This window comes from Bos taurus, chromosome 21 (genome assembly GCF_002263795.3).
Source record: "Bos taurus isolate L1 Dominette 01449 registration number 42190680 breed Hereford chromosome 21, ARS-UCD2.0, whole genome shotgun sequence".
Classification (NCBI taxonomy): Eukaryota; Metazoa; Chordata; class Mammalia; order Artiodactyla; family Bovidae; genus Bos; species Bos taurus.
In genome coordinates this window covers 6,398,546-6,412,365 of record NC_037348.1, presented here as the reverse complement: position 1 = coordinate 6,412,365, position 13,820 = coordinate 6,398,546, and the positions used below count along the sequence as shown (strand labels likewise).

At 48.1% G+C, this 13,820-nt stretch overlaps 1 protein-coding gene across 3 annotated transcripts in view; it reads right to left on the bottom strand.

The window, feature by feature from the left end:
• Positions 1-13,820, bottom strand: part of ADAMTS17 (ADAM metallopeptidase with thrombospondin type 1 motif 17) — a 410,186-nt gene that overhangs the window by 329,556 nt on the left and 66,810 nt on the right. For all 3 annotated transcript variants that reach the window (XM_024982263.2, XM_024982261.2, XM_024982262.2), the window contains exon 4: positions 8,992-9,164. In XM_024982263.2, coding sequence (XP_024838031.1) covers positions 8,992-9,164 — 173 coding nt within the window. The remainder of the gene's footprint in view (positions 1-8,991; positions 9,165-13,820) is intronic.

The following is a 13,820-nucleotide window of genomic DNA, read 5'->3' as shown; positions in this document are numbered from 1 at the left end:
AAGGGCTGGACACAATTTGACGACTGAACAACAATAATCTTTGTTGGCAAAGTGAACTCTCTGCTTTTTAATATGCTGCTTAGGTTTGTCATCACTTTCCTTCCAAGGAGCGTCTTTTGATTTCATGGCTGCAGTCACCATGTGCAGTGATTTTGGAGCCCAAGAAAATAAAATCTGTCACTGCTTCCACTTCCCCCCTTCTATTTGCCATGAAGTGATGGGACCAGATGCCATGATCATAGTTACTGAATTCACTTTTTCACTCTCCTATTTCAACCTCATCAAGAAGCTCTTGAATTCCTCTTCACTTTCTGCCATTAGAGGGGTATCATCTGCATATCTGAGGTTGTTGATATTTCTCTTGGCAATCTTGATTCCAGCTTATGATTCATCCAGCCCTGCATTTTGCATGAGGTACTCTGCTGCTGCTGCTAAGTCACTTCAGTTGTGTCTGACTCTGTGCGACCCCAGAGACGGCAGCCCACCAGGCTCCCCCATCCCTGGGATTCTCCAGGCAAGGACACTGGAGTGGGGTGCCATTGCCTTCTCCAGATGTACTCTGCATAGAAATTAAGTAAACAGTATGTCAATATACAGTCTTGCCATACTCCTTTATCAGTTTAGAACCAGTCAGTTGTTCTATGTCTGGTTCTAACTGTTACTTCTTGACTTGAATAGAAGTTTCTCAGGAGACAAGCAAGATGGTCTGGTATTCCCATCTCTTTAAGCATTTTCCACAGTTTGTTGTGATCCACACAGTCAAAGGCTTTAGTGTAGTCAATGAAGCAGAAGTAGATGTTTTTCTGGAATTACCTTGCTTTCTCTATGATCGAATGAATGTTGGCAATTGGTTTCTGGTTCCTCTAACTCTTTTAAATGCAGCTTCTACATCTGGAAGTTCCCAACTGATGTATTACTGAAGCCTAGCTCTAAGGATTTTGTGCATGACCTTGCTAGTGTGTGAAATGAGTGCAGCTGTACAATAGTCTGAACATTCTCTGGGACTGGCATGAAAACTGACCTTTTCCAGTCCTGTGGCCACTGCTGAGTTTTCCAAATGTGCTGACATATTGAGTACAAAGCACCAACTCTTTGGCACTCAGACTTCTTAGTGTTGAGTGCAACACTTTAACAACATTCTCTTTTGGGATTTTAAATCCTAAGGTACTGAGTGCAGCACTTTAACAGCATACTCTTTCAGGATTTTAAATAACTCAGCTGGAATACCATCACCTCCACTAGCTTTGTTCATAGTAAAGCTTCCTAAGGGAAGTTTTTTTTTTCTTTTTTTTCTTTTTTCATTTGACTTCACACTCTAGGATGTCTGGCTCTAGGGGAGTGACCATTGTGGTTATCCAGTTCATTAAGACCTCTTTTGTAAAGTTCTTCTGTGTATTCTTGCCATCTCTCCTCAAACTCTTCTGATTCTGTTAGGACTGTTTCTGTCCTTTATCATACCCATCCTTATATGAAATGTTCCCTTGATATCTCCAATTTTCTTGAAGAGATATCTAGTCTTTCCCACTCTGTTTTTTCCCTTTATTTCCTTGCATTTCTCATTTAAGAAGGACTTCTTATCTCTCCTTGCTATTCTCTGGAACTCTGCTAAAGATTTAATCAATCTAGCTAAAGTTTTATCAATTTTCTCAGTTTTTCTGAAGAATCAGTTCTTGGCTTTACTGATTTTATCTATTGTTTTTCTATTATTTATTTATTTCGGCTCTAATCTTCCCTTCCTTTTGCTAGACTTGAGTTTAGTTTGCTCTTCTAGCTCTCTTAAGGTGTAAAGTTAGGTTATTAACTTGAGATCCTTTTCTTTTTTTAATAAAAGTAAGCATTTTACAGCTATACATTTCCTTCTGAGTACTGCTTCCCCTGTCTTCCATAAGTTTTGGTATATTGCATTTTCATTTTAACTCAGCCTCATGCATTTTCTCATTTCCCCTGTGATTTCTCCCTTGACCCACTGGTTGTACAAGAGTGTGTTGTTTAATTTCCACATATTTGTGAATTCTCCAATTTTCCTTCTGTTACTGATTTCTAACTTAATCCCACTGTGGTTAGAGAAGATACTTTGTATGATAATTTTTAAATCTGTGGAGACAATCTGTGAATATATACAGTATATCCTGGAGTATCTCCCATGTGCATTTGAAAAAAAGGAATATCCTGCTATTGTTGGGTGGTGTTCTGTACATCTTATTAGATCTAGTTGCCTTACTGTGTTGTTCAAGTCCTCTATTTCCTCACTTATCTTCTGTCTAGTTTTCCCATTCACTACTAATAGTGTGTGTGTGTGTGTGTGTGTGTGTGTGTGTGTGTGTGTAAGGGGGGAGCTGAAGTGTCTATTATTACAGAAAACTGCAGACTTGTCACTACAATTCTATAAAGTTTTTGTTTCATATATTATAATGATCTGTTATTAGGTGCATAAAACCTTATAACTGTTCCATTGTCTTGCTGTATTGAGTCTATTATTATATACAAGATATTTTTGTCTCTTGTAACTTTTTCCGACTAAAGTCTATATTGTGTCATATTAATGTAACCACTCCTGATCTCTACAGTTACTATCTGCAAGGACTATCTTTTTATTCTTTTGCTTTTGATTTATTTGTGTCTTAATGTAAAGTCAGCCTCTTATACACATTGGAGCATTTCTTAGATCCATTCTACTAATCTGTCTTTAAAAAAAACCAATTTTTTATTTTGTACTGGAGTATAGCTGATTAACAAGCAACGTTGCAATAGTTTTAGGTGAACAGGAAGGGACTCAGCCATACATATACATGTATCCATTCTTCCCCAAACTCAATCTGTCTTTTGACTGGAGAGTTTAACCTATAATTTAAGATAATTACTGACAAAGAGGGACTTACTTCTGCATTTTGCTATTTGTTTTCTATGTTTTATAGCTTTTTTGGGCCCTCATTTCCTGCATTAGTGATTTTTTTGCATGTTTCATTTTTTTATGGTGAAATTTTAAAATTCCCTTCTCATTTCCTCTTGGGTATATTTTATAGCTATTTTCTTTGTGATTACTATGAGCATTATATTTAACATCCTACAGTCATAGCATTCTGATTTTATACCAGCCTGAATTCAATAGTATACAGAAACTCTGCAGCAAGATGGTTTTTAAAAAGCAAAAAAAAAAAAGAAAGAAATGGAATTATAAATCAAGACAAGAACCACCAAGGAAAAAGCAGACTGCTATGATAAAGAAAACAGGTGGCCTTTTCAGAGGAGTCAGCAAGGAGGGCCTCTCCGGAGACATAAAAGACAGAGGAGCCAACTCTGTATGAAGTGGGGCAAAGACTATTCCTGACAAAGAGATACTACAAGTCAGAGAGGAGCCCACTGGGGTCCCTGAGAAATGGTGGCACACATGGCAGGAGTCCATGCTGGCATGGAGAAGGGCGTGAAGCTGGGAGAAGCGGGCGGGCCCCGGCCACACGGCCTGGGAGGGCAGAGGCAGGGGAGATTTCCATGTCCACCACGAGGGGAGCCACAGAGCCTCAGAGCTCCTAGCCACAACATCCTAATTCTGTCAGAAGATGCTTCTGGCCGTTCTGTAGCAAGGACCCAAGAGGGAAGACTATGGAAGTGAGGAGCCCGGGAAGATACTCCTGCAGTTGTCAAGACAAAAAACAACGGCGGTCAGTCCAGAGCGGAAATGGAAAGAAAGGGCAGATCTGAGATACGCGGTCTCCCTTATGACCAGGTGGTACAGGGAACCCTCAGCCCAGGTTTGAGACCTCACCCTGCGAGGCACTTACTGGCTCTGCACCCCGAACTCCCCACAAGCCTCTGTTTTTGTCTCATAAAATGAGAATGAGGAAATCCACCAAGGATGAGGAGGAAGTGACATGAAATCATGAAGTGTCCATCTGGACTAGTCAAGGCACCACATACATCCTTCCTTCCTCTGAAATATGGGCCATCAGCTACTGATTGACGTGAACCTAATTCACAACTCTGTGATGCTACGAAAACTGAGCACTCGACACCAAACCCCCACACTCTGCCAACTGTGGGTGGGCTGTCCCACACCCCGGCCCCACAAGCCCCCTGGCCTGACCTGGGGACAGGGACTTGTCCGGGTTTAGTCCCTGTGGTCAGAGTGGCACGTAGGAGTTGGGTCAGTCCCCTGCCCACAGAGACCCAAGTGGGAGGGCGGGGAGGTGGGGTGGGCACTGGACATCAGCACCAAATGGTGCTGGAGAGAAAGCGATGGAACAAAGGTGGCCACCTCTCCAGCAGATTTCCTTCCAAATCCAGAGGAGCGAAGGAGACAGAGCTGTTTCAACCCTACACGCCCACACGGTCCACCAGGAGAGAGAGGGTGGCTGGCCTCCCCTTCCTGCCGGCTGCACCCAGGGGCCTAGTCTAACGACAGGGCTCCTCAGTACAGCCACCACCCTTCCCTGGAATCCCGGCTTAGAGATGATCTTACTGACTAACAGAGATCCCTTTTCTGAAACAGCTATGGGCAGGACAGACAGAATTCTTTGTATTTTTAACACTAGGGTTTGAGAAATTGAAGGACGCTGGAGGCCGTGGAGGGTGGCCTTGTTTAAAGCAAGGTACACTGTCTGAATGCAACTGGTTCTTAAATATTCTGAACAGCGACTCAGAGCAACAGACAGAGGTTGCCAGTGGGGAGAGTCGGTGTGAGCTCTGCTTCCATTTGTTTTCTGGCCTCGTCAGACCAGCCAAGAAACTCCAAGGAGCAGACGACCCAAGGGCTAAGTGTCAGTGTACAAATGTCATGTGCCCTTCACCAAAGTGGCACTGCCCTTATTAGGCAGCCCTCTGTTAAGCCCTCATTAAGAAACATTTAAATCTCAAATGAATGTGGTTGGCCCAGATGTGCCCTCAGGCAGCAGGATCTGGAGCCGCCAACATCTTAGTATCAGCAGCTGAAGAGGTGTGAAAAGTGTCAAGTTGAAGGCAAGCATTGCCACCCCTCAGCCCCTGTCGTTCAGTCCTTACAGCTCGTGGGGAGATCAACACTCCCACATACAACCCCTCTCCGACCTGTGATAAATAAAACAGCGGCTCTTGTCCACATGATAAAACTATGAAAGCAAGTATCAAACTAGGAGCTTTGCCTTATTACTACTTTAGCTGTTGTAATGAATGTTTATTCCCTGGACTTGTGCCCTGAACAAAAAATAAATAAATGAGATGAAATTACCTACAGGTGAGAGAGCTTGGTGCTGAGCCAGCCCCTGCAGGCCGCCTCTGGGCTCTGCTCTGGGCACTGGAGCACTGCAGCCCGTCATTAACCAGCCGCCAGGGAGGCCAGGGCTCGTGCAAACGCAGAGCTCAGGGATATTTCTCAGAAATCAGGGCCAAACACCATTAAAAGCTGAAACAGGAGCAATTCCCCTTCTGGGTACATACCCAAAAGAAGTGAAAGCAGGGACTCAGACTGTACACCTACGTTCGCAGCAGCATTATTCAAAAGAGCCTAAAGGAGGAAGCAACCGAACGTTTATCAGTGGATGAACAGACAAAATGCAGTGTATCCATATGATGGAACATTATGTAGCCAAACAGGAAGGAGATTCTGACACCTCCAAGGACACGGACCAAACTGGAGGACATCGTGCTGAGTGAAAATCAACCAGTCACAAAAGAACAAATACTGTCCTACTCCACGTATATATGAGGTCCTTGCTGCTGCTGCTAAGTCGCTTCAGTTATGTCCGACTCTGTGCGACCCCACAGACGGCCGCCCATCAGGCTCTGCCGTCCCTGGGATTCTCCAGGCAAGAACACTGGAATGGGTTGCCATTTCCTTCTCCAATGCATGAAAGTGAAAAGTGAAAGTGAAGTTGCTCAGTTGTGTCTGACTCTTAGCGACCCCATGATCTGCAGCCTACCAGGCTCCTCCGTCCATGGGATTTTCCAGGCAAGAGTACTGGAGTGAGTGTCAAATTCAAAATGGAAGGGTGGCTGTCAGGGCTGGGGGAGGGGAGCATGGGCTGCCAGTGTCAAATGAGGACAGTTTCAGTTCTACAAGACGAAAGGAATTCCAGGGACGGATGGTGACAGTGGCGGTACAGCAATGTGAATGTACCTAATGTTATGGAACTGCAGGCTTAAAGGGTCAGACAGAAACTTTTCTGGCACGTATTTATTACCATAAGTTTTAAAAATCTGGAGAAGGAAAGGAAGGAAGTAAAAAAGGGAGAGGAAGGAAAGGGTTGGGGGAGAAAGGAAAGAAAAAAAGTTAATGGAATTCCTAGAGCTGATGACTTTAAAGGGGAGGGTGACCTGGAACCTCATGGTGTGCCCGTGTCCACGGATCAGCCCTGGATCAGTCCCCCAGTGGGTCCACATCACTGGGCTTTGCAGACGAGCCCGTCCTACAGGGAGGTCTGTGGGTCCAGAGGGTAACTCACCTTCAAGACTCCATGCACCACCAAAGCAGCCTCGGCCTTAGGGCATGGCCTGTCTGGGGTGGGGGTGGGGGTGGGGGACAGACAGATGGAGTTTCCTGCAAATTGATACGCGTCCCCAAAGCAAGCACTGGCAAGTCAACCTGACATAAGTCGAGGTACTGGAGTTTTGACTACACAGTGGACAGGAACACCGTGGGGCTCGCCATCCCCATCAGCCCAGGGTGAGGCTTACGATCATCTGTTTCGCTGTGGAGTTACAGACAGGCCTGGCCTGACGGCCACAGCCCTGCCAGGGACTGCCTGTGTGACCCATGCCATGTCTCTAGCCTCTCTGTTCTCGGGCTGCCTCCAGCATCTCTCAGTCACTGTGGCACAGCCAGGGCCTGGCCCTTTCCACTTTCCATGAGCTGTATGTGCTTTTGTCACCAGGCAGAAGGCCCTGGGGCAGCTAAAGTCCCGGGGGTGGTTAAGCCCCTGCCTCGAAGCTGCTCACGCAGGGGGGCCAGCTCAAAGTGGTTCTGATGCTGCCAGCTCTGAGCTCAGAGCAGGGCTGCTGCTGCAGGTGTGTCTGGGCCTAAACCCCACTCTGGTACCCCCTCACCCGCTTCCCTCTCCAAAGTCCTCCTTGACCTCGGTTCCACCCAGTGAGGCTCTTTTCTCTTCTCTCCCTCAGCCAAGATCTTCTGCAATGCTGTTTCTACTTCTTCACTTCCTGATCTCATCCCAGTTTGCCCCTACCCAGCTTCCCTCCCCAGCAATGCCGAAAGTGAAAGTGAAAGTGAAGTCGCTCAGTCCTGTCTGACTCTGCAAACCCCATGGACTGGAGCCTACCAGGCTCCTCCGTCCATGGGTTTTTCCAGGCAAGAGTACTGGAGTGGGTTGCTATTTTCTTCTCCAGGGGAACTTCCCCACCCAGGGATGGAACCCGGGTCTCCACATTGCAAGCAGACGCTTTTACTGTCTGAGCCACTGGGGAGACTCGGAGCCTGCCTTGTCCGAACTCTTCTCCTGGGTGCCCTCATAGGGGCAGGATTCTGGGTGGCAAGGGCTGGAGGGGATGCCAGGGCTTCTGAGGACCTCAGGGACCCGTGGCACCTCCAGGGAACCAATCCCTAAAGCTACTCCTTTGGGGCCGGCAGCAGCATCAGGCATTGTTAACCACTCCCTTCCCACACCTCTCACCTCACTCCTTAACAACAACCCACACCAGGTCTGTCTGCCTTCCCGCCCGGCCCTGACCCCAGCACTCTGCTGTGCCTCTGTGGGCAGCTTCTCTCTCCCCGTTGTGCTCTGCTCGGCCTGGCCAAGGCCAGCCTCACCAACAGCTGCAGACACACCAGTCCACCTGTCCTCCCCAAGATGTAGCTCCTGCGGCACCCGCTATGTGACCTGCCACTGCTCCCCCAATAGGGCAAGCACCCTCGCTTGGCTGAAGGGTCAGCTCTTCCATGATGCCCCCACACTTCTGGGTGATCACTCCCCAGCCCTCCACCTGGCCCCCAGTGCTCCCTGAAGAAATGCCTACTCAGCACAGATGCTTCACCCATCTGTGACACCACTGCCTTCTGCAGAAAGGATTTGTAACTGGCACCTACCACTATGCCAGGAGATCTTCAAAACTGCTTGTTAGGAGAGTGGATAGATGGTGGAGTGGGGATGCACACAAACATTCTTCCATGTCTAAAGTTTGAGGTGGGCGGCCCCTCTCCACCTACCTACCATGTGAAGGTTTCCCTCCTCCGCCCATTCATCAAACCAGAGAAGACCCAGACTCCTTCCTTGCTTCCCTCAACTAGACAACCTCTCTTCCTTGCACACGGCCAGCTCTGTTTTATACTAAAGTCAGATATTGATTCTTTGTACTAGACGGTTGGTTCCTTAGAGCAGGACTGACTTACTCAGCGTTGACTCCTCTGAGAGGGGCCTTCACCCACAGAAAGGGTCTTGGGAGGCATCTAGTGGGGAGCACGGGTGGACTCCCACTACCAGAGGACTCCCATCGCCGGGCAGCCTCCCATCCCCCATCCCCGGGCGGACTCCCACACCGGGTAGACTCCCGCACCGGGTGGACTCCCAGCACCAGGCAGACTCCCGTTCCCGGGCGGACTCCAGTCACCAGGCGGACCCCCCAGCACCAGGTGGACTCCCACTACCAGAGGACTCCCATCGCCGGGCGGCCTCTCCTCCCCAGGCGGACTCACACCTGGCGGACTCCCATCCCTGGGCGAACTCCCACACCGGGAAGACCCCCAGCACCAGGCGGACTCTGGTCACCGGGAGGACTCCCACAGTGGGCGGACTCCGGTACCCGGGCGGACTCCCACACCGGACGGACACTCGTCCCCAGGCAGACTCCCAGCACCGGGAGGACTCCCATCCCTGAGCGGACTCTGGCACTGACCCTGCACCAGCCCCGCTCAGCACTCAGGCCTCTGCCTAGGGTGCCGCCCCCCCCCCCCCCCCGCCCCTTGTGCCCCACCTGCCCAGGGGTGGCAAGTCTGTGTGTGAGCCCACCCCCGACCCAGGAGCAGACGCCGGCGCCACGTGCAGAGCCCTCTCCAGGAGGAAGCAGACTCACCATGTTCATGACGGTGAGGATGAACCTCTGGGCCGCCTCAGCCCCGTGGTACTGCACCATGTCGGCGTCGGCCACCACCAGGGTCTCCACCGTGTGTTCGCTGGTCAGCCGGATGGCATTCCTCCGCTGCCGCCCGTCCCGCGACTGCCGGCCCTTCCTCGGCTTCTTCTTTTCTAGAAAACAACAGAGACATTCATGCCGCGCTTTGCTGTTTCCTCACCACAGGGAAAGGATATTAGTAAACAGTGAGTAACCCTCTGCTGACTCTTCAGATCAGTTGATTTCCTAGAAGACCTTACTTTGCTAAACAGCTAGGGTTATTACTGAGTCCCACGTCAGAACATCTGGACACTCAAAGCCGCCACTTGAGGACTGACATACAGATTTGTGGGTGCAAACACCTCTGACCAACATCAAAGGTTGATGTCAATAACATGCACTTTCAGAATTGGAATGTGAACAGAAAGACAGTTCCTTAATTCGATAGCTATTATTTCCATTTTTACATCAGCCCACACGGAAGCCTTTCTTTGGGACTGGAATGAAAATCTTCCATGCGGGCTGATATAAAAATGAAAATAATAGCTATCAAATTAAGGAACTGCCTTTCTTTCTCTTCTTGGAAGAAAAGTTATGACCAATCTAGACAGCTTATTAAAAAACAGAGACATTACTTTGCCAACAAAGGTCTGTCTAGTCAAAGCTATGATTTTTCCAGTAGTCATATATGGATGTGAGAGTTGGACTATAAAGAAAGCTGAGCACCGAAGACTGATGTTTTTGAACTGTGGTTTTGGAGAAGACTCTTGAGAGTCCCTTGGACTGCAAGGAGATCCAACCAGTCAATCCTGAAGGAAATAAGTCCTGAATATTCATTGGAAGGACTGATGTTGAAGCTGAAACTCCAATACTTTGGTCACCTGATGCAAAGAACTGACTCATTGGAAAAGCCCCTGATTCTGAGAAAGATTGAAGGCGGGAGGGGAAGGGGACGACAGAGGATGAAATGGTTGGATGGAATCACTGACTCAATGGACATGAGTTTGAGTACACTCTGGGAGGCCTGGCATGCTGCAGTCCATGGAGTCGCAAAGAGTCAGATACAACTGAGCAACTGAACTGAACACAGAAGCCAGCTCTGCTACAACCTCTGTAGAATAAACTCAGCCCATAGGTGTACAAACTGGTTTCATACAGTGACTCAGTCATTCTAGAACCGAAGATGAACACAAAAAAACCTGAAATACGGTTCATAGTGTATAAACAGTCTGTGCAGTGAGACAAACTGAAAAACAACCTACAACCACAGAGAAAGCCAATGATGCTAAAACAGTGGGCAGTCATGCAAAGCACAATTGTGAAGATTATTTAGTGATGTAGAGAGAAGCACATATGAATCTATATATAGTTAAATCTCAGGTTGGCAAAGATTTAACACACAAGCATCTTCAGGCCCAGAGATAATAACCTTCTTTAGGAAGAACTTAACTAAAATATGAATCATGGGTGATGTGTGATCTTCATTTTCCTTTTTTTCCTCTGTATTTTCCAAATTTATACAATAGAACAAGTACTTATTTATTTAAAGTATTATCCCTGAGTCTGAGAAAACCCCAGAAGTCACTTTTAAACTATAAGCAATAAAACAGAGGGCCTGGGGAGCAAAATATGTCATCTGACTTATCACAGAAATGCAAGACAAAATGTATGACTGTCTTGTCAACCCGCAGGGTGGTTCCCTCCTCCCCAAAGCCAGGCTCACCTCCCATGGAGACTTCCAGGCCTTAGGAGTGGAATTTAGGAAGACAGGGTCTATTCTAAGAGAAAAGATATGGTCTCAGATGGTACTGCCTTTGCACACAGCCAGAATGAAAGAGGCCCCTGGCTGGCAATCTCACTCTGGACCTGCACTCACATTCACGGAGCCCCTCTGAATACAAGGAAGGTAGACCATGGGCAACCTCCAAATTCTGAGCTCAGCATGCTTGCTGGGCACTCACTGCCTGAATCAGGCCAACCTATCCATCTTGGAATATGCGATAAGCCACATCACCCTCACTTTAAAGCAGCAGAAGTGAAGGGCCACCCAAATAGGAGCTTTGCTGTAACCAGCACACCCACATTTTCCAAGGTGATGAAGAAACAAACTGTGCCATGGCTCCTCCCTAAGCTGGGAGTTATTACCCATCTTTCCGCATCCCCAACTCATGGATTCCTCTGCAGCTACTCCCCACACTGGCTGCTTATTTTCACCATGTCTGTTTTCTGGTTCCTGCATGAATACAGCTGCATTTTTAGCAGTGTCTAAAGGATGCATGAGCAATATTTCTCTGGAAGATGCTGGGCTGAAACAGCTAAGTGGTGAGTGCTTTCCTAGAAAGGTATTCTAGCACTTCCCACCAGAGGAGCAGGTGACCCCTGGACTTTTCACACAGCAAAACACTGCACTGGGCATCCGTCTTTCAAGTAGGACCAACAAGAACTGCCTCTCCCTCCCTGATGGACCTGGGAGAGCTAACAAATGGTGCCACAAAGGGTGTAATGTTGCACGTTAACATCTGCCCAGAATACTCAGTCACAGGTAAAACACAACAGTCGGGGCTCTGTGGTTGTTAAAGGGTTTGCAACTACAATGACTTTGTCTGCCCCTTTTGCCCCCAGCCCCGGGCCCAGTACATGTTGTGAAGTAAACACTCACTGAATGAGTGCATGCTTGAGTGGATGGATGAATGAATGCATGGATGAATGAGTGAGTGGAATCCCTATTTCCCACATAACAAAGCTGAAGTCAAGCACTGGGCAGGGGTGGATTTGGCCCTAGAACCCAGGCCTCACCCCACAGCTCTGACTCTCCTGCCTGCACTGCTTTGGGTGTGAACAGGCTCCTCAGTGTCATCTGAACTTAAAACACAGGGACAAGAAAGGCCACGGAAAACTCAGCAGGAAAGGACTCTGTGCATGGCCTTGACTGCTGTAGGACCTGAGCGGGAGGAGCAGCCTTCTGCCTCCAAGCGCACCAGGCCCTCGAGTCAGAGCAGCAAGTACACAGCTGGCCCGGGGCACGCGTGCTCCTGCTGTGTCCCCTCACCAACAACCTCGAACTGGGGCTGTCACACGGCAACCACGATAGGTTGGCTGGTGATCCCTCCACACGTTCAAGGACGTGAACTGGTGTTCACGGACACCCTGGTGCTCCGTCCTTTCCCAAGCATAAGAAGAGGAGCCTAAAGACTCGAATCAGATTCCCACAGCCAGCTGGGTTTCAGGAAATCAGAATTTTTCAGATTTCACGGGACAGTGTAGTGTCCGGGTCGCATACTGAACACCCCTTCCAGGGACGTCTAGGACAGCAAACCCTCATCAAAGGCAATACTTTCTTCTGCAGTGGAATGAGTACATAAAGACACTCAGCAGTCAGCATCCAGAAGCCTGGATTGGGGAACAGCAGGTAAGATAGCCAGCGAGGACCTGTACTCCCTCTCCCTACACATGGGAACAGGAGGAGCAGAAGACAGCTCACTGCCCTCCTCAATGCAGAAGACAGCTCACTGCCCTCCTCAATCCCTGCTCCCAGCAACCCCTCCATCAGCAAAGCTCTACAGCCATCACGCCTGATGATTCTTTCTTTCCTACAGGGAGAACAGAACCATAATCTATTTTTACCTTTAATTCCATGAACTGCATCAATATTCCCTAATAAAGTCTCAGCAATACCAATATTCACAGATGAGAAGCATATTGAAAAGCAACAAGAAAAACATCAATTTCAGAATAAAATTGGTCCTGAATCTAGACCTCAGAGGAGAGGTCAAAATTGAGGCCAAGCAGGCAGGCAGCCACCTGGGGGCCCTCCAGGCTCACTTGGTAATCAGCTGTCTCCCTCCACTGTGGGAACGGGGGAGGCGGCCCTCACCCCACCGATGAGGACAGACCGCAGCCTGCGAGGCCCCAGGTCTGTTGTCACAGATGCCGGGGATCACTCCCAAGTCCTGCCCAACAGTGTCTTTTGCCAGAACATCGCTGGGGCTTGGTGCTGACTTGGTAGACTTTCAATCTCGGGCTTCACATTATTTTTCTTACATTTATTTTCCCCTTGCCCCAATTATCTATCAAAGAAGAAAATTATGTGTGTGTATGCAAGTTACCATGAACCTTGTTTGGGACAAGATGCAGGAGAGAAGAAGACAAGGAAGAAACCAAAGGCATTCTAAACACTGTACATTTAGCATATCCAAATCATTCGAAGAGTTTGGGGAGTGTTCAAAATGCTGAGCAAGTATATAATTTACTGTAGTTATTAGTTTTGCTCTTGGTAAAGAAAAAAAATAAGCTGTTATGAATTGTCAAGCTCTATATAACAACAGCAGAGAATTTAGGTATTCACAAGGGAAAACCAATGCATAAACTATAAAATACTTCATGTAAGAATTCAAACAGTGGAAGTCAGCCCTGAAATTACTCTATGTCCTGCAAGGAGGATCCTTGCAGGTCTGATTCTATAACGTCATCTCCAGGGAAGACCTCAGGTTATTCTCATGCCAAAGGAGCCCTGCCAGCTGCAGAAGCAAATCAGAAGGAAAACAGACACTGTGGAAGAGATGGAGGCAGCCACCCAAGGACACTGGGAAGACAAAGACGAGCCTCTCCCCCAGGAACTGGGTGGAAGGCATCCAACACGCTCACAGAGTCAATGAGAACATGCACACTTAACCTGAACTTGGCGTTCAAGCCAGAAACATAAACATTTCCTACACGCAGCACTCAAGGTCCAGACACAAGAATGTCCCCACCTGGGTACACTAGTTCAGTGGACAACCAGAACCCTCAGC